Genomic DNA, 20,446 nt, shown 5'->3' on the forward strand with positions numbered 1-20,446 from the left:
GAGCTGAGACTACAACTCCCAGCAGGCAACGCCACACCCCTTCTCGCCCCCTTGCCACGGCCCACCTGCCCACTGCGGGTTAAGGCTGGGAGGCCGCAGCGTGCGGCGAGGGCCGCCGCACATGCGCCTTGAGGAAAGATGGCACCTGCCGGCTGCTGCTGCTGCTACTGCTGCTGGGGCGGCGCTGTGGCCGCCGCAGACGCCGCCCGGCGCGTCCTGGTGCTGCTGCTGCTGGGGGTCCTGTCCGCCGGGCCGTGCCCGGGCACCCTGGCCACGGAGCACTACTCGCCGCTGTCCTTGCTCAAGCAGGAGCTGCAGCACCGGCAGCAGCAGGAGGCCCCCGCAGGCGGCGGCTGCAGCCCGCAGTCCGGGGACTGGGGAGACCAGTACTCGGTCGAGTGCGGCGGTGAGTGGGCGGCGGCGGGCGGGCGTCCGGGTCGCCCGGGGTCGCGGGGGCGGCGGGGCCGTGGGAACGGCGAGCCCCGGGGCCGAGGTGCGGGGCCGCCCGGGCCTCGCCGCCAGCAGCCGCGGCTCTGCGTGTGCTCCTGCGGGAGCCGGCCCCGGGGGGTGTCGTGCGGTGGCCGCTTCCCGCCGCTCGCACCCACGCCGCTGCGCGCCCTCCTCTCGTAGCAGCCGTGGGGAGGGTGGTGAGTGGAGAAGAGAGCGGACAGCCTGTTCCTGGGGCCAGAGCCGCCCCTCCGGAGTCCTAGCAACTGTTGAAAGGGTGGAAGAGAGGATGGCAAGTGGCCCGGGGCATCCCGGGTACCCGCTCTGAGCCCCGCGGCTCAGAGGGAGGGACGACACTGGGGCCGGCGCCCGGAGAGGGGATGCCTGGCTGGTCTCAGGCCGGAAATCAGGTTTTCTGATCTCCTGGGTTGATGTCTTGTATTAAACACAACCTCTTAAAATTTGATGCGTGAAAGAAAGAAGGGAACAAAAACTCAAGCCCGTTTTATCTGCTCGATGACATCTTGCTTCTGGTTCTTTAAGACTGACCTGTGACTTGTCAGATGTCTCCCAGAGGGGCAAAAAGGGCCCTGCAGGCCTTGAGCCCCCGTATGTCAGAGCTGTGTGTGTCCTGGAACTAGGCCAGCTCATTCATTAAGATGGACGCTATTGCCCTCAGCTTAGTAAGTCACAGCAGATGCCTGGGGGGCAAAATGCATGTGCATGGGTTTTTTTTTTTTTGGGGTCTTTCCTTTTTTTTTGGGTCTTTTCCTTCTCCAAACCCCTCCCCTCCCTTTTCTCTTCCTGTCCCTTTCCTCTTCCCCAGAATTCACTCAAGACTTGGTTTTGAAAGGTTTGGGGCTACCGAACTCCCTAGAAGCTGGCTGGTTGCTTTTATGGTCCGTCGGCAGGGTTCTTTACTATTGTGTAGCTCCAAAGACAATAAGTAATTTTTAGTTGAGATGAAATGTCAAGATTAGCACACTCTGATTTCCTTTAAGCACAATCTGAATCCCTTAAGGAAGTGTCACTCACTGGAAGGTATGTGACTTTATTTTGTGGTGGGCCTTGGCTAGTAACGGCATACAGAACACAGCCAACATTGTAGCGTGGGAAAAGAATGGCTTTTGTACCTCTGTCGCTTTCTGTTACTCTGTGTAAGTTAATTGCTTGTCTTTGCAAAACTGCCGCCTCTCTAAATTGAAGACCCTGTTACCTAATTACAGGGTTTCATTTTCTTCACAAGAGGGCTATGAGGAAAGTCAGAAAGAACCAACACATATGGAGTGCTTGCTGTATGCCGGGCATTTCTGTAAGGTTTAGCTTTAGGTTGGTTAGCCTGTTCTCTTAAATCAGTCCGCACCCCAGCCACTACCTCATTGGATGGTAGCTCCTTTTCCTCAGATGGGGAACCTAAGGCACAGTGAAACCAGCACTTTCCTGAGCCCCCATAGCTGTAAAGGGAGGGGCCCAGGCCGGCAGACTCCAGACGAAACTTTGTCTTAGGCACTAAGTGGTTACAGGTAGGAAACCACAGCTGTAGAATTTGCTAGCGTATAGTACGCTGTTCTGTAAGTCTTCATTTTCCTTTCCTTCCTGTAGTCCTGTGGTGGTGCTCACTGGCTCAGGGAGACCCAGATTCTAGGCAATGGAAGATGAAAATCGATTCCTGTTATGAAATTGCTTCATCTTCTTAACCTAGGTGGCTCATTTCACTCTGTGGCATCGGGCTTATGCCAGGGTTTGAGTCCTTATTTGAGCCCATTTTGACCTGTATTTTGCTTTCCCCCCTAGATTGTATAGATTTTCATGAACTAGGCATTTGGAGGAATTCTTTCCATTCTAGCAATTCTCTCCTATGTGGAAACCATCACTTGGTGTTCTCTGCTTCAGAGGACGGACACTCTGTTATGAGGTTTTAAGCATAATTTATTCATGTGTTTCAACTTTCTATTTATTTCCCCCATGTACTACTTATTTTCATCGTTTGGAATTACAAATGTGCTGTTGCAAATGTGTGGCATGAGTCTTTGAGCCAGCCACCCCTGGGCTGACATCAGTGTCCTGGAGCTGCTGACAGGTGCTGAAGTGGTTTGGCCGCTGCCGTTAGCCCCAGTTAATCATTCCCGAAGGCAACTGCTGATGCTCCTTGGCACTCCAGCTGTTTCTCTTAGCTTTACTGGCTGCAGTACGTGACAGAAGCCATCTCTGTTGTGGTAGCAATCCCTAGAATGTCTCTCATTTCTCCCTCCTCATCTTGACAAGAGGCTGGAAGCTGGACCCTGTGAAACCTGCCCCCAGTCCCTCACTGTCCTAACAAGAACAGATGTAGGAACAAATTCGGGATTTACAGCTAACCATATTGTAACTTAGGGGCTCATGTTCTGAATCCAGAGGCCCCTTCTGATCAACATGAGGAACTAGATAAGTGCCAGGATCTAGAACGAGCCAGTTTTTCGGAGCCTCGCTGTCTGTTAATCATATCGTCATCCCTTGCTGCCCTTTGCAGTCATGAGCTTGTCCATATCAAGCCAGTTCCTGTACAGGGGACAGATACAGAAGCCACTTTTGAGAAACCTTCCCACAGCATTTGGATTCAGATGGCTGAATGGATGCCTGCTTGGGTCTAAGCCTGCACACCTTCTGATGAGCTGTATGGGTGTTCTCTTAAGACAGAACCCCCAGTGATTATAGAGCCAAAGGCAACAGCTGGTGGGAGCCCATAGCACAGCACTGGCAATGGCTGTGCTATGTGGACCACCGTCAAGTGGAATCCAGTGCCCCGGGAGCAACCTTATGCTGAAGGGGCCAGTTCTCCCTGAAGTCCAGCTGCAGAGACAAGCATGGATGACCCAGGTTTCAGGGGTCTCAGCCTGACTTTGCTGTTCCCAGGCCCCTTTCAACTTTCACTTCCAGTATAATTTTTGTATTTTGCTTGAAAGGCACGTATAACCACAGACATCAGATCATCTCACTGTTTTCCTGTGGGAAAAATAATCTTTTAAAAAGAGGGAGCACTGTAATGTCCATTTTTTTTCTTTTTTTAAAAGATTTTATTTGTTTATCTGTCAGAGAGAGAACAAGCAGGGGGAGGACCAGAGGGAGAAGCAGACTCCTTGCTGAGCAGGAAGCCCGATGCAGGGCTTGATCCCAGGACCCTGCGATCATGACCTGAGTCCAAGGCAGATGCCCAACCAACTGAGCCACCCAAGAATCCCCATATTTTTCAAATAAAAATGAAATTTCCCTTCCTTGTTACCGTTGCCTCTTCATAGTTTGGAATTGTGGGAAGAAATAAGGACAGAAGTTTCCCCCCAATTTTTCACCTGGTTTCATATCTGTAAACACTGTGTACATTCTTATTTAATCCTCAACAGGGCTGCTGGTACCGTTTTTATCCCCATTTTACCTAAGGAGAAACTGAGGCAGAAAGAAATTAGGGATGATTCTATGGTAGATTGTAGAGTCAGGGTTTGAACCTGGCCTCCTGACCGTTTGTGTATTATTTCCTCAGTAATATTTGCCTCTTAGTATGATTTCTTATCAGTATTCATGATCAAGTCCTACACCTTTCACCTTTGTTGAAAGTTACACTCTTAAATAACTCTTCTGGAATTTTATATCCACATAGATGGAAGGATGCTTGACTGCACCTAGTATTTTGAACTGCAGAGCTAGCATGGGTCTGTTCTTTCCCAGGAAAGTTATCCGTGTGCCTGCTGCTTGCTACTCAGTGTTCTGGACCCTGGGGATACAGCACAGCCAGCCAGCTTCCCTGCGTGGAGCCTGCGTTCTGGTGGGGGAGGAGCTGAGTGTGTAGTAGCCCCACTGCTAAGTGCCTTGATCAATAAAAAATACTGTGCAACTCTTCGAAGGGGTCAGGGAAAGCCTCTCGTAAGGTGGCATGAACACAGCCCCGGACAGAGTGAGCTTTGACACCCCAGTGTTGTCGATCTGGTAAGTTACGGTCTAGATCAACTGTAGTGTGTCTGTGGATTGAAGACTTCGTCTCTCTCTCCTCTGCTCTTCCTACCAAAGCTGATCTGCATCTCATTTGAAGATGGCGTTCATTGTGTATTAAATATACCTACATGCTCTTTACAGACTAAGATGTATTTTAATTCTTCAAACGTGTGTACTTCTTGTAATTGTTTCGGGAATACTTTGATTTTCCTTCTTTGAAAATGGAATATTTATAGGAACGGTGACTTTGTGATTTTTTTCTTTTCTTTTTACTGCCTTCTTAAGACTTTTGTTTGCTCCGAAGTGAGTTAGTCCTTGTACTCGATGTCTTTAGAGCGCTTCTGAAATGGCTGTCATCATCTAGGATTAGCACCAACCTGTGCCTATTGCCTCGATCAATTTCAACGATTCATTTACAACCGGAAGTCTTTTTTTTTTTTAGTTCGTGGAAATTAATAATGCAAGATTTGAGCTTATTTTCCCACAGTTCTTTGTGAAGAAAGGAGCATTTGTGTCTGATTCGGGAGGTGTTAACTGCCAGAAAAATAAGGAAGTAGGTACAAACCTCACAGTGTTTTTGACAATAAGACTTAAAGATTGTTTATATATCTTTCCTAATGGAGAAATCAGCTATTTAAATAGATGCCAGCAGTCTTATTGCTCACAGCGTCTAAATCATTGCTGTGCCTTTGAAGTGGCAGAGAATCAGAAGAGGGACACTTTTATAATGAGAGTTATTTCCTTTTTGGTTCTGGCTATGAGGAAGTTAAGGACCAAATTTTATGCTCAGTCATGGTAACTGTGGTAACCCTTACTCTTATATTTGCTTGATCCTTTTTCTCTTGGCCCTGGTTTTCTTTATGTGTTATTGTATATAGTTTTGTGGCAGATCTCTTCCATTTTATTTTTTAAGGTATACATAAGTGAATTTGCCAGTATAGGTATGCAGCTTATTTTGAGTGCAGAGACCAAGGCATAGAGCGGTAAAGAGATTTCTATCCCCCAACCCTGGGGCCTGTGGTGTTGTCTGGAGGAGGCTTGCTTATTTTCCTACCTGAACAGCATCTTTCAGAAAGTTTCTCCTTTAAGAGCTGCTTTTCGTAGCATGAACCCTATGAAGATGATAGCTGTGGCATTTGCATATTCCTTAACTTTCTCAAACAGATCTTTTGTCGTTAAGAATTATATTTATCTTTTAAAAGGTCTGTACGCTGGTAGACATATTCAGCTTTAGTTACTGAGGGTTTGTTTGCTCTGGAGGAGGGCAAAAGCTGGGTTTCAGAACCTACCCTATGTAGCCTCTGCCTACAGGAAGTGGCAGGACACTTTGTGCGTACAGACTTTTCAAGAAGTTCTGTAGCACATAGACACGGATTGGCTTTGCTGCACTCTCCAAGTACGTGGCCAACTGACCAACTTTTGAAGCTTCCCCTTTTCACAATGTGGTGTTTTAAGGACCATCTTATCTTTTGTTGGGGCTTGTTATCTTGCAGATAGAATAAATGCAAAACTTGTTGAAGTAGCAGCATTTTAATACTTTTCACTTTGCATTAATGCTAAGATTTTCCTCTGTGACTTTTTTTTTAATTTTTACCTTTTTTTGGAATGTGACATATATGCAGACAGATGTGTCACTGGTGTTTGCTTCATTACTTCTCACAAACTGAGCAACCTGTGTAACTAGAAAGAACCCCAAATACATAACCGATAGCTGGTTTTAAGCTTGCTAATAGTCTCATGCCACGTTACCTTCATTGCATTTGGAGATAATTTGGTACAACTTGATTTCTGGCTCAGGTACCAGCACAGTGGATTTGCACCAGGCAGGTGCTGGTGTTCTGTACATAGACACCCAGAAGTCCTGGGTCAGCTGGTCTGCCTCTTGTACGTGGAAGAGCAGTTGAGTTCTCTCATGACCTTTGCTGCCTGTGTTTGGGGTGTTCAAAGTGACTCTGGGAGCACCTAGGAGGCTCAGTCAGTTAAGCATCTGCTCTCGGCTCAGGTCCTGATCCTAGGGTCCGGGATCTATATCAAGCCCTGCGTGAGGCTCCCTGCTCAGTGGGGAGTCTGCTTGTCTCTCCCTCTGCCTCTGCCCTGCCCCATCCCTGTTCACGGGTACGTGCTCTCACTCTCTTTCTGTCTCTCTGAGATAAATAAAGTCTTCAAAGTGATTGTTCCCTTTTCGCTAAGAGTTCCCCATCATTGTGTAGATTTGCTTCAGCTTTCCCAGTAGAGTTGATGCTATTTGAGAGCATGTGTAGGTTAGTGAGAAAGTGTTTGGCTCTTAAAAGTATGTGTCACTTGGAACATCTGCTGTGTCTTCAGTGTGTGCTACAACCCCGGGCTAAGTGAGTAGCCTTCGCGGCTCAGGCTGGCTGCTCACTTTGCTGGCTCCAGCACCCCCGTGCCATTCTGTTCTTGGATCGGTGCCACATCGTTTGCTTTCCTGCCTCCTTTTCCATTCTGCGCAGCTGGCCAGCTCCTTCTGTTTTGGTTGTACACATTCTTTACGTGTGTTAATACTTTTGTGTGGGTTCACGCAGCTTTGATCAGATTATATTCATGCGTGGTTAGAAAACCATTCTGTCTCTTTAAGATGGCCTTTGCAGATCTTTGTTCTAATGGATTAATTATATGTTGACCTAATAATCTAATTCCCAGGGGACAGCCTCTGTTTTCAAGTTGTTTTATGATAACACATCTCAGGTACAGATGAATAATATTTTGTTAGAGCAAAAGAAGCGTTTGAATTCAGAAGAGGAGAACTTTTCTTCCTCCTCCTTTTCCTGTTATTACATTCTAAAAGAAACTTAGCATTCGGGACCGTCAACCAGTGTGACGTACGAGGTCCTCAACCGTGGTTGCCTTACAAGTGCAGAAATTGATAAAAGCAAAAGGTAGGATATTGATGAGGCTGAGCAGCTGCGTGGCCTTCCGGGTCGCTCCCCCAGCCACGGTAGTGCTCAGTGCTCTCCCCTGGCCACCCTACAGCTCGGACTAGAATTGCCTGAGTTCCAAGTTCTAGCCTATCCACGGGAAAAGCCCAGTCATCCTTGTTTCAAGTGAACTTGGCACACTTTTATAACTAGAGCAAGGGGTCAAGGGGGGGTGCAGCCCGGCAGCCGTCGGGTTCCTTATAAAACATCCTCCTTCCGGAGGTGCCTCTAGGTTTGCTGTTCACAAGCTTTCAGTCCGTTTCATCTGCCGACATGAATGTATGACAAATACCTGCAACTTTTAAAGCCACTGTCGCCTCACCTCACGGTGAGGTCGTCTGGTTTGACTGAGAAGGAGGCAGTCAGAGGAGAGCTTCCGCAGGATCCTAGCTACGGTCTGCACGCAGCTCTAGCCATAGCTTTTGCTTCTGGTCCTGTCTCCATAAGGCGTCCTTGGAGCCTCCGTGAGTGTAGCCTTCTTGTGTGGCAGATCTCTCATTCCCTCCTGTCTTCCCTCAGCATGCATAAGTGGTTGTAATAGCTCCTGTCTAAAAAAAATACAGAACAAAGACGAGACCACCCGTCCTTCCAGCGGCCTCTCTGCTCTCTCCTTCCTCAGAGGAGATGTTTGTATGTACTGTCTCCACATCTCCAGTTATTTCTGGAACCTACCGCAGTCAGCTCCTTGTGCCTCCACCAAAACCTGGCTTAAAATCAACTGTCTGCGGGGTTTGGAAGGACAGGAAAGAAGTTTGGTGGCATCTTTCTACCCAAACCATCTCTTACTAGGACCCGGCATTGGCAGGATGGGTGGTGACAAGGGGACCATGCCCCTCTATTGATGTGGTGTCCTAGAGCACGGACGTGGCCGGGCTCGCCTTTGCAGTTTCTTCGTCTTGTGACCTTAGATACATCCATTCACACTGAGCTCATTTCCCCATGTGTGTGACAAGCCTAAAGCGTGTTCTACCTCCCCCAGAGAATGGAGGACCAAAGGAAAGTGTTGTGAGAGCATTTGGAAAGCTGTAAAGTGCTGTGAAAACCAAAATAATCTTAAGAAGGAAGAAGAAATGAACAGGAAAACCCTCCCAACAATTTTAGCCTGGATGTGCGTATAGTGGACCCTTGAACAAGGTGGGGGTTAGGGGCACCAATCCTATCCCCCCCCGCCAACGCACACCATCAGAAATCCATGTACAACTTCTGATCCCCAAAAACTTAACTACCAATAGCCTACTATTGACCGGAAGCCTTACTAGTGACAAATAATTGATATTTCGTATATGTGTTATATACCGTATTCTTAGAATGAAATAAGCTAGGGGAAAGGAGAAATTGTTGAGAAAATCATAGGAAGAGAAAATACATTTATACTAGTATACCGTATTTATTTTAAAAATCTATGTGTAAGGGGACCCATGCTGTTCAAACCCAGCCCTTTCCTGTGAATTGTAAGCCCCATATCCCCTCCTCACAAGAGCCCTGGGAGGGTGTGTGGTGGCAGCTGTTCCTGTTTTACAAATGAGGAGACAGACTAAGAGATAAACAAGGACTTAAATGCAGTCAGCCAGCCGGTGAGGCGTCTGATGGGGGTCAGTCTGGCTCCACAGACCACGCCCTGAACTGCTCTAACGCTTTGCTTCCAAACTAACTCCTCTTCCCCTGACGTCACATTTAATTAGATTTCACTGTAAGAGCTGGTTCTTTGAAAATACTGGTAACGTCAAGACAATTATCTAGCAAGGCTCATCAAGAAAAAGGAGAAGAAACAAATATTTGACTTCAGGGATCAGGGAGTGTAATGGAACGTGAAAATCACCGTAATAACTCTGTGTATAGCTGTATGGCAAAGATGTAAGACAATTCAAAGAAATGTTCTTCAGATAGTTCTTTAGGAAGAAAAGGCAAATTACCAAGTTGATTTTCCCTCGTCCTCTTCAATACCTTGCCCCCACCAGGGTCAGCTTTATTTTTCTTGTTAAACTTAAGCTTCCCGAGTTGTTCTGGAGATCCTACCTCCGTCCCCTGTTTACTTATCCGTTGTTAAGTTAATGATGGTCAAATTCATACCTGTAGCTCTTATCTTTCTTTGGAATTTCCCAAGTACATGCGTGACAGCTGGTTGAGTATCTCCTGGGCACTGGGCTCTCCACCGCCCTCCGGAACCCTTCTTCCTCCTAAACTTATCGGTTAATGGCCCAGCATCTTGTGTTGCTGCACAAACTGAACCAGTGCCTTTGTCCTCTTTCCATGCCTGATTTTTCTCACAGCCCTGTCTTTTTTTTTACTTCATAGACGTTTTTGGAGTCTGACCCTCTATTTCAACCCAGGAGTCTCTGCCTTTGTTTGGACTTTTCCCCTTTTTTAGCGAGCTGCGTTTTCCCACTGTGCCTCTCTCCTCTCGTCTTCTGGCTCTTCTCTCCCACAACTGTCTGTGATCTTTCTTCTGCTTAAGCCTTTGACAGCTTCTTCGTATTAAAGAAGACAGGGAATAAATGACTTGGAAACTAAGCTTGAGCAACAAGAAAAGGAAATAAGGGAAATTGGAGACAATGCCTAGAACAAAGCCAGAATAAATGAATGAGAAACAGCAACAATAGAATCGATAAATAGATCCAACAGTTGGTGTTTTAAAAAAGACTAAAATGCATCAACCTGCTCAGCTAACGCATAAATAGGTGAGCAGAGGCAAATGTACATTAGGAATGAGGGGCCGTGTGGACAGTTGTAGAGGCCATGAGAATTTAGACACAAATGTGGAAAAATTCCTGCTAATAAGATGAAAATATGAATCAATCAATAAATGTTTAAGAAGATGATCTAGAAGAGAAAGATAAGATTCTGTATTGTGTTTTGAAGACTATTCCTATAGTAATTATCTTGACATTTTACTTGTGGGGCACCTGGGTGGCTCAGTCGATTAAGCATCTGCCTTCAGTTCACGTCATCATCTCAGGGTCCTGGAATCGAGCCCCGCATCGGGCTCCTGCTCAGCTGGGGTGGTGTCTGCTTCTCCCTCTCCTTCTGACCCTCCTCCCCATTTATGCTCTCTGTGTCTCTCAAATAAAATCTTTAAAAATATATAAAATAAATATTACTTGCGTTATCTGAATAAGGAGGAAAACAAAGTTTTCCTGACCCTGTGGAAATTTATACCATCCAAATATGGATGGTTGGGTTGTTATTGTAAAGTAATCAAAGCCATAGTGAGCTAAACAATTTTAAATTGAAGAACAAATTTAACCTTCTGTTCCAGACAACTCTGGGTATAGTATAACAAACCATTTTTCTCTCACAGATCCTACCAAACCAGCAAAAAATACTGATGCCAGAATTTAATATAGTTGTGAGGGGGTGGGAAGAAAGCTATAAAATAGTTACATAAATCCTAAGTAAAATATTAATAAGCTAAAGCCAGCTATCAATTAAAGTAATGATGTGCCTTGGCCAATTAGAATTTATTTTAGAAGTATAAAGATGGCTCAACTTTTTTTTTAAATCAAATTATTCATCTTAACAGGTCAAAGGAGAAAAATCATATGATTATCATAAAGAAATTTCCAAAAGCACTTGAGAAAGTTCAGCCAGCTTTCCTGATTTAAAATCTTTGATAAAACAAAGAATAGGAGAATCCTTCCTTTATATGGTAAAATATATCAATGTTAACCCATAGCCGTATAGAGCATCCTCCCACTGGATGCTTAAATGAAAAATCTTATCGTTAAAAGTTGAAGGAATTCTGGGTCATTCAGTGAAGTACTAATGTCAGGAATAAGCAGGAGTACTAGTATTGAGCACTTTTTTTGAGGTTTTATCTAGTAAAGTAAGATACTAAATGGTATAAATATTAAAAAGACCTTGATATCATTACATGTAGATGATCCAGTTATCCACCGAATAAATGGAAGCATTAGTAGAACTATTAAGAATTCAGTAATGTGGGTAGATAAAATATGGAGCTCTAGCCGGTTAAGACAGAAGATTTACAATGTGCTCTCTTTCTGTCTGGACTACTCTGCCCATCCTGCCGGCTGTCCGTGGACCATCAACTTTTAAAACCTGAAACTTCCCTCTGGTCTCCCTTCACTGTCTCCGGCACAGATCCAGAACCAGACTGGGCTCAAATCCCACCTGCACTGCTTTTGTCAGAGGGTAACCATGAGCAAGTCACTTAGCCTCTCGGCCTCAGTTTCCCTGTTTTTACAGTGGGGATCAGAAGTGTTCCTCCAACAGGTGAACTCTATCAGAATGAGCTGAGAAACTGTCCCTGCCTATTGCTACACCTGACTGTGCTCTAGCTGTAAGTTCTTGAAGGGGCTGTGACTTGACATTTCTGTGTGATTTTGATTACTTTTGGTTTCCCTCACTGAACTATAATCTTTTTAACAAATTTTTTTTTCTTAATTTTTTTAAGATTTTATTTTTACTTATTTGCCAGAGAGAGCGAAAGAGAGCGCAAGCAGGGAGAGTGGCAGGCAGAAGGAGAAGTAGGCTCCCCCTGAGCAAGGAGACTGATGCAGAACTCGATCCTGCATCATGACCCTGAGATCATGACCTGAGTTGAAGGCAGGCACTTAACGGACAGAGCCACCCAGGCGCCCCTGAACTATAATCTTCATATGGAAGGACAGGGGTCATTTTTGGTGTAGAAGACCACTGAGCAGTGCATGGAATGTATTAGATGCTCAACAAATACGTACTGAATCAGTGGTCATCCACCAATTTTCTTTTTAATCAAAACAAATTTGCATGTGTAAATTCTATAGAAAAACTGTAAAGTTTTGCGTAGGTTAATAAAAAAAGAGTTGAATAAATTAAATTTTGTAAAGAAGTACTCCTCCCCTCATTAATCTATAGTTTTAACAATTTTTATTAGTAAAAATCATAGAGTGGGGGCTCCTGGGTGGCTCAGTTGGTTAAACGTCTGATGCTTAAGCTCACCTCAGGTCTTGATCTCAGCGTTGTGAGTTCAAGCCCCACTTTGGACTCCATGCTGGGTGTGGAGCCTACTTAAACAAACAAACAAACAAAATACAAGAAAAAGTCACAGAGGGACTTTTTTGTTTTGCAACCTAAACAAAATGGAAGTTTATCTCAAAGAAGAATGTTGATCCAAGTAGCCAAGAAACTTCTGGGGAAAAAAATGATCGAGACTTTGCTTTACATTAAAATGTATGCATTTATTAAAAGGATGCAGTATTGAAACAATGTGGTACTACTGAAGTCAGAATAAGCAGATCATTATAAGGGATTAGTCTAGAAACAATAACAACAAAATACAGGTTTATTGTAGAGAATTAGAATTTTAAAGATATTAAATTAAAAATCTTATTCAATCTAAGTTTGAATTGAAATAATGCAGAAGGAAATTTGCTCATATGGGGAAGTGTTTATACTGTTAAATTAAAAGGGCAGGTTACAAAACAGTGTATCTCCTTCCATTCTCACAACTTAATGGTAACAATAGTAGCAAACATCTTTTAGTTCTTTCTTTATGCCAGAAACAGTACCAAATACTTTACTTCTTTCTCCTTGTTTAAATCAAGCACTCCCGTGAAGTAGATACTCTCATTGACCCTGTTTTACAAATGAAGAAACCAAAGATTGATGAAGGTAGGTCAGTGGCCAAGAGCCAGTAAGTAGTGGTAGAGAGCAAGAATTCACAGCCAGGCCATCTGATTTCAGCACTGTCCCTCTTAATTACATTAATTACATTAAAATTTTCACATTGGTTCTCAATGTGTGGTAGTATTCTAAATGACTTTTATTTATGTTTTGTGAGTTTTCTGTATTTTCTAGAATGGACATGAGTTACTACTGTCATTTTTAAAATATCAGTGTCCATGTAGATGGGACAGTTATCTGTCAGAGCTGTTGTCACTGGATGTAAATAGTCTCAAAGATTCCTTTAGAAAAGAAATACAAGTCTAGAAACAGCCCCCAGTGACTATAATGTGAAGGTGGTGTTCAAATTAATAATTTAATGAGTGGCCTGAGGTAATATTCTCTTCTCTATCTTAGGCCAGAAGAGTTGAAGTGATCTGAGACTTACCAAAGGAAATCCATGATTTACAAAAGAAGAGATACAAATAGCCTGTAAACCAAAAGTTGGACCCCACTAGTGCTATTTTCAGATTAGGAAGAGATTTAAAAAAAAAAAAAAAAGCAGTACTCTTAGGAGAGGGAAACAGATTGTCTTCGACACTGGTAGGTGGGAATGAAATTGTTATTACCTGCTGGGAGGAAAATGAGTGAAAGGTGCAGGTCTTATCACTGTTTACACCCTTTGCCTCACCAGCTGTACTTGTTAGCATTCAATTTAGTTGCCAAACTGGGTGATTTTGCAAAAAGATCTTGCAAAAACCGGGTCAAGCATACTTAGGAAACACTTGTTGTTAAAGGGCAAAGGACATCCTAATTACTCAAAGACGGGGGATAGGTAAGTTTCATGCAAGGGAATGCTCTGCGGCCACTTAAAATTATACAGATGGATATTTACTGAAACAAATGAATTCCACGAAGTGGAGGGATTGTTAGAAATAAGGCCACCTATGTGCCGTGCTTATCAAGTGCTTCGCGTATATCAAGTTCTCCGATGTTAGCTTAAAAAGAAATGGCTTATAAATCAGTGCGTATCCAATTAGCTACCCGCAACTACTACTGGTTTTTCACCCTTGTCAGACTAAAGCCTTTCTTGTGGGTGCAAGACTTCCCCCAGCCTGAATGCTCCCTTTCCAACCTCATATTTCTTATTTTCCAACACCGACTCCCACCAGCCAGCATTGTGCGCCTGCTGCCCCGTGAGTTTCTTACCCTTGCTCTTGTGTGTGCACCGCTCGTCCCACCTGGAGCACCCACGCCCTTTCTGTACCCCAGTCCAAACCTACCCATCCTTTTAAACCCTGCCTGTGCCTTGTGAAATTTAACCCTTCCAGCTTCAGTAATTGCTCACCATCCCGGCCTGCTTTGGCGTAACAGGTCTGGTCTCCAGTTGTTAAGACAGACGCAACTGAGAATTTATCTCAGTCGGTTCACGTGGTCCCTTGAACATAATCCGATGCTCTTTAATGGCTGCTGAGTTATATCACATCTTTAAAAATAATTATTGGGGGCACCTGGCTGGCTCAGTTGGTAGAGCATGTGACGCTTGATCTCAGCATCGCGAGTTCAAGCCCCAATCTGGGCATGGAGCCTACTTAAAAAATAAATTAAAAAAAATAATTATTGAGACTAAATCCACATAACCTAAAATTATCTGTTTTCCAGCGAACCGTTCAGTGGCATTGAGCATAGTCACTGTGTTGTACAACTACCCCGAAACATTTTTGTCATTCCAAAGTAAGCCCCTTTACCCCCTTAGCAGTTTCTCTCCCTTCCCTCCTTCAGCCAGCAATGTGCATTCTATGGATTTACTTATTCTGGTTATTTTGTATCAGTGGGAATCATACAATAGGTGACCTTTTATTTCTGGCTTCTTTCACTTTTGTTTTGGAGGTTCTTCCATATTATTTGTGTTTGGGGGGGTTCTTTCCTATTGTATGAATTAGTATTCTTTTTAAAAATTTATCTTTGATATTTGAATATTAAATACGCAGATTCAAATGAAACATTTTAAAGTGTTTCATAAGTATGCTCGACCCATCTTTTGGCAAATTCATCCAATACGGCAATTACATTGAATTCTAACAAATGGTATTGCTGAGGCAAAGGGTGTAAACAGTGATAAGGACTTGATTTGGGGCTGCACCTTTGATTATTTCAAAAACAGGCAAGCATTTTAGATGTTGCTTGGAGTGAGGTCTCCCAGTTGTGAAATTCAATAAGTGAGCTGAAGTATAAATGTAGGTTTATTATTATAGGAGTAAGGTGTTGCACTAATTCATGATTGTAGTACTTCCTTTTTAAGGCTGAATAAAATTCTCCTGGATGTATATGCCACGATTTACCCATCATCTGTTGAGCTCTTTCTACTGTCTGGTTATTATAGTGCTTCTATGAAGATGCCTGTATGCGTCCTTGTTTGAGTTCCTGTTTTTAGTTCTCTGGGTTGTACTCCCGGGAATGGACTAGTGGGACTGTATGGTAATTCTGTGTTGAACTTTTTGATGAGCCAGTAAACTGATTTCCACAGCAGCCAAACCTCTTTATAACCTCCTCAGCAGTGCACAAGGGGCTCTAATTTCCCTACATCCTTGCCAACACTTGTGATTTCCCATTTTTGAAAATAATGTAGCCATCCTTGTGGGCATGAAGTGATACCTCATTACTGTTTGATTTGCAGTCCCTAATTAACAATGGTGTAGAGCATCTTTTTTCTTTTTTAAGATTTTATTTATTTGACAGAGAGATCACAAGTAGGCAGAACAGCAGGCGGCGGTGGGGGGGCAGGCTCCCCACTGAGCAGAGAGGCCGATATGGGACTCGATCCCAGGACCCTGAGATCATGACCTGAGCTGAAGGCAGAGGCTTAACCCACTGAGCCACCCAGGCACCCTTCCTTTGCCCATTTTTTAATTAGGTTGTCTTTTTCTTGTTGAAATCAGGAGATAATTTATATATTCAGGATACTAGACCCCTTACTTAGTACATACCTTTTTTTTTTTTTTAAAGATTTTATTTTTAAGTAATCTCTATACCCAACATGGTGCTTGAACCTAGAAACCCAAGATCAAGAGTCGCACATTCCAGCCAACTGAGCCAGCTGGACGCCCTGTACTTATCATTTAACGTTAGATCCCCCCCGGCTCGACTTGGATCTCCCCTTTATGATTTTTTAAAATCTCTGGTAAGTGCTGCGCTGTAGGAGATGTCTACCAAAAGGATCTTATCAACTACTCTATTAATGACTGGTCGTGAGGGCATTTGCAAACCACAGGATGTCACACAGCTATAAAGTGGAAGATAAGATGCCCCTTTTAGTGTTTTTTGCTTTGTCCTTAGTTTGGTTTTGAGGATTCTTCACATTATAATTCATGGTTAGACACCTAAGAGCCATACATTTAAGGTGAGGAGAATAACCAGGAATGTTTGCTTTTCAGAGTCCTCCTTTTTGAACTTCCATGACTCAGACTGCGAACCCAAAGGACCACCACCCTGTGACTCATTGCTTTCCCTCAACACTGAAAAGATTCTGGTATGTGTCTTCCATTCATGCCTTCCGGTTTTGTGAACTACAGCACAATGGTACTGCTTTCAAAAGGAGGAGGTCACTTCTGTTTGTCAACTAGGAGTTGATTGGGTCAGATAAAGATGGAGCGTCTGGTATTTAGTCTCGTTGAATTATTATGACTTATGCATTGGGTGGTTGATCATTCTAGATTTTTCTAGATCATTCTAGATCTAGATTTTTTACTTTTAAGTTCCAGGAGTAAAGGGAGAGATCATGACAGGACCTTATTTCTAGAAATCTCATGTATTTGAAGGTATCATGTATCTTCTTTTTCTAGTCTTTGCCTGTGTGGGAATCTTTTATGTTTTTAATTATCAGTACCAGCCAAACTGTGTAGGAGACCTCGCCACTCCAGCGGTGAGCACTGGGAGCTGTGTAACACCTCTCTCTGCCTAGCCATGGCAGCACATACGCTCCTCCAGGCTCGCTGCCTTGAGGTGGAAGGCCCTGCTTTTGGCTCACACTTCATTCGGTGAAGCTGAGTGGTTTTTTCGGTGCCCAAAGCTAACATATTTTTTTCTCCAGACCTTTTCCTTCAACATCCATGTAGATACTGTTTGCTTCTTTCGTTTAAAATTTCCCTTTAGGATAGATATTCTTTTCTTCTCCAGACAGAACTTTGCCTTTGCACGTGAGAACTACTGAAAACAGGTAGAAATTGCAAGCTAGAGAATGATCAACAGGTTTTACCTAGTTCACTGCTTAGCAGTCAACCTGATATATGGAAAAACTTCAGTTAGACTGGTGTCAAACCAGAGTGTGCTACCTTGTAAAGTACTGAGTTGGCCATCACTAAAAGCATTTAAGTAGAAATTGGGTAATCCCCACCTTGAGTAGATTATTAGATTCTTAGAATTATTAGGGACTTACCTTCTTATTGACAGGAGTTCAAATATTTTCTGTGTGTTGCATTTCTAGTTTAAGATGACACTAGCCAGTAACCTATGGGAGAAAGCTCATCAATCTTGGCCTTTCATTTTCCCTAGGTTGGAAATATGGGAGTCCGACTATTCATTTCTTCATTAATTCTCCAGATATTTATTTTGCACCTATTATGTGCCAGGCGTTGTGCTAAGTAAGTACTGGGAATACCACAGTGAGCCAGCTAGCCTCAGTCCCTATGCTCGCGACTCCTAGGCACTAACCCAATAATTACACAAAAGTAGACACAAAAGGTCGACATAATCTCCCTTGAATTAGGGGGAGCAGGTAGGACAGTTTTCAGTAATGGAAACGTAAGCATGGACCTGACGGTTGGGTTGGAGTTAGTCGCTCAGGGAAATCGGGCTGTGTGCAGAAACTTCCTTGGTCACAGCTTCTCACCACTGTCCCTGGAGGGTATTGGTAGATTTGGTGTCAGAAGTGGGAAAGATTCTGATCAAGAAGTCAGTTTGTCCATACTATACTTTCCTGCCCACTTCTGTCAGGTTTTATTTCTAATAAAATAAAAGCACTTAGCTCAGATAGGCTCCCTAGTATATTCTTGATGTTGTTTGGTGAATGATTCCTTTTTATGGGATTTCATTTGTGCTGTCTTCTCGTATCTTTCTGCACAAAGGTTTGGCAAATGGGCGACTCTCCTTGAATACTAGATTTTTTTTAAGCACTAAAAGCATTCTTCATAGACTCCTTTTCTGAGCTCTTAAGCCATTTATTAAGCAGGAAAATCTTTTACCTCTGTGTGCTTATCTGTGACCATCTGACAAAGAGGAAAATCTCATGTCTGGTCACACCCGGAAGTACGCACTGTGATGTCTTCACATGTTGTTAATCTGCCGGTAGAATTTTCAGATGTTTCATTTTGTCTGGGGTCCTGAATGGGGTGAAGTGAGCATTCTGCTGACATGGGACGCCCTTCTGGCCTATAGGCTTTAACTTGTGTTCTAACCCCAGAGGTAGCTGCTTCTTGACCTGTTTAACCTACTTATTTTTTTAATTTAAATTCAATGAATTAACATGTAGTGTATTATTAGTTTCGGATGTAGAGTTCAGTGATTCATCAGTTGCAAACAACACCCAATGCTCATTACATCATGTGTCCCATCCCCCGCCTCCCCTCCAGCAACCTCAGTTTGTTTCCTATAGTTAAGAGTCTCTTATGCTTTGCCTCCCTCTCTGATTTCGTCTTGACCCGTTTTATAGGCATACTAAATACCACACTGTATCTGAACATAGACTAGATTTTGAGAGTACAGGGTGTTTAAATGGAAATGCCTTGTTACTGTTATTTGACTCAGTGAAGCCCAAGGGGCCACAATTCATTCCTGCTAATAAACACCAGTCGTTAGCTGAATAGCACATACAGTAGTTGGAAGAGCATCTCATGTAAAGTTATTTGGCTAATCTATGCCTGTAGGTGTCTGTACTATGCATTTTTAAAAAGAGGAACTCAGTTAATCGGGGTGTCACTGGGTTCTAATCCTGTGGTTTTGCCAAAAGCCACAAATCTTCAGTCTCTCTCTTAGTTTTTGCTGTCTCTTGTGTGTGTACAATTTTAATCATGTCTTAGGCAAATCTGGTGTGGAGGAATCACGTTAACATGTGCCCTGTAACTACGCACATCACAAGTTAGCATCAACAGCTGAATCTTCCAGTGAAGGGACAGCTGTTGTATCAGACATGATTTGTCTCCGAAACACTACGGAGCCGTCATTACATACAGTAGACCAGTACTGCCTATAAAATCACTCCAGTTCCTAAGCGAACTTATTTACTTCGCTTTCCCCCGGTTTCCACTCTTGTTTTAGCTTTCCTGCCAAATGTGCATATGTCTGTATAATTTCTTCGTAGGGAGATGTACTGCCTTCAGTAGGAGGGAGGTATTCTTCAGCTGCTGTGCCTTTTCACTAGAACGGCTTGTTTCTTGATCGTGTTGGTCCTTTGCTGGCATCATCTCCGGACAACTTGTAGATCTTCCTTCTAAAATATTTTTAGTTTAAAAAGCAGCATTCTGTCATCCAGACTCATGGGAGGACTGATGGCTAGAATGGGATCTTTGCAACATGATCGAGGTCACTAAATAGTTTCTGCAAACATGGAGGGATCATGAGGCAGCCAGCAGGATGAATCCCCCTGAAGTGAAAAGAAACTCGTTCTTAAAAACAGAACCACTGGGGCGCCTGGGTGGCTCATTCGGTGAAGTGCCTGACTCCTGGTTTCGGCTCAGGTCAGGATCTCAGCGTCATGGGACTGAGCCCTGCTTCCGGCTCTGCACTCAGCACGGAGTCTGCTTAAGTTTCTCTGTCCCTCTCCCTCCCCCTCTGCCACACCTCCCCCAACTCCTGCTCTGTCTTTCCCTCTCTCAAATAAAAAAAAAAGTCAAAAAAAGAAACAGATCCACTAATGCTAGGGGAGGAGACACATCAGTCACACCACAAGCTATGTGGTACACATAGCTATGAAGTACACGATTGGTATTTATTAAAGTGAATCTTTTTTTCCATATCAATCCAATGGAGCTTTAATTTTTTTCTTTAAGAATTTATTTATTTATTTGTCAGAGCGAGCACAGGCAGACAGAGTGGCAGGCAGAGACAGAGAGAGAAGCAGGCTCCCTGCTGAGCAAGGAGCCCAATGTGGGACTCGATCCCAGGACACTAGGATCATGACCTGAGCCGAAGGCAGCCACTTAACCGACTGAGCCACCCAGACGTCCCATGGAGCTTTAATTTTTAAAAAAATTCAGGTCTTCATTTGAAACCTTGTCTTCATCTGCGATAAGCTAAAATGTATGTTCGTCTGTTTCTTTTTCAGAGCCAGGCCAAGTCAATTGCAGAACAAAAGAGATTCCCATTTGCTACAGATAATGACAGCACAAACGAAGAGCTAGGTGAGATTTCAATCTGGGGAGGGGGCATGCCTGGAGCACCTGCCTAGATTTTATGATTCAGTGCCGAGCAGGGAGGCAGGGTGCTGGGGGAGAAAGCACACG

At 43.8% G+C, this 20,446-nt stretch overlaps 1 protein-coding gene across 6 annotated transcripts in view; it reads left to right on the top strand.

Moving 5' to 3' along the window:
• Positions 1–80: 80 nt before the first annotated feature.
• The window catches only part of TTC13 (tetratricopeptide repeat domain 13), a 75,050-nt gene continuing 54,684 nt past the window's right edge, over positions 81–20,446 (top strand). For 4 of the 6 annotated variants that reach the window (XM_032841147.1, XM_032841148.1, XM_032841149.1 and 1 more), the window contains exons 1-3: positions 81–406; positions 16,385–16,479; positions 20,269–20,344. In XM_032841147.1, coding sequence (XP_032697038.1) covers positions 139–406; positions 16,385–16,479; positions 20,269–20,344 — 439 coding nt within the window. In that variant the 5' untranslated portion in view covers positions 81–138. Of the gene's footprint in view, positions 407–14,763; positions 14,800–16,384; positions 16,480–17,501; positions 17,591–20,268; positions 20,345–20,446 lie in introns of those variants that run through there. The other 2 variants (XM_032841152.1, XM_032841153.1) reach the window with 2 other exon arrangements.

This window comes from Lontra canadensis, unplaced genomic scaffold, assembly GCF_010015895.1.
Source record: "Lontra canadensis isolate GAN:19392208 unplaced genomic scaffold, GSC_riverotter_1.0 scaffold120, whole genome shotgun sequence".
NCBI lineage: Eukaryota > Metazoa > Chordata > Mammalia > Carnivora > Mustelidae > Lontra > Lontra canadensis.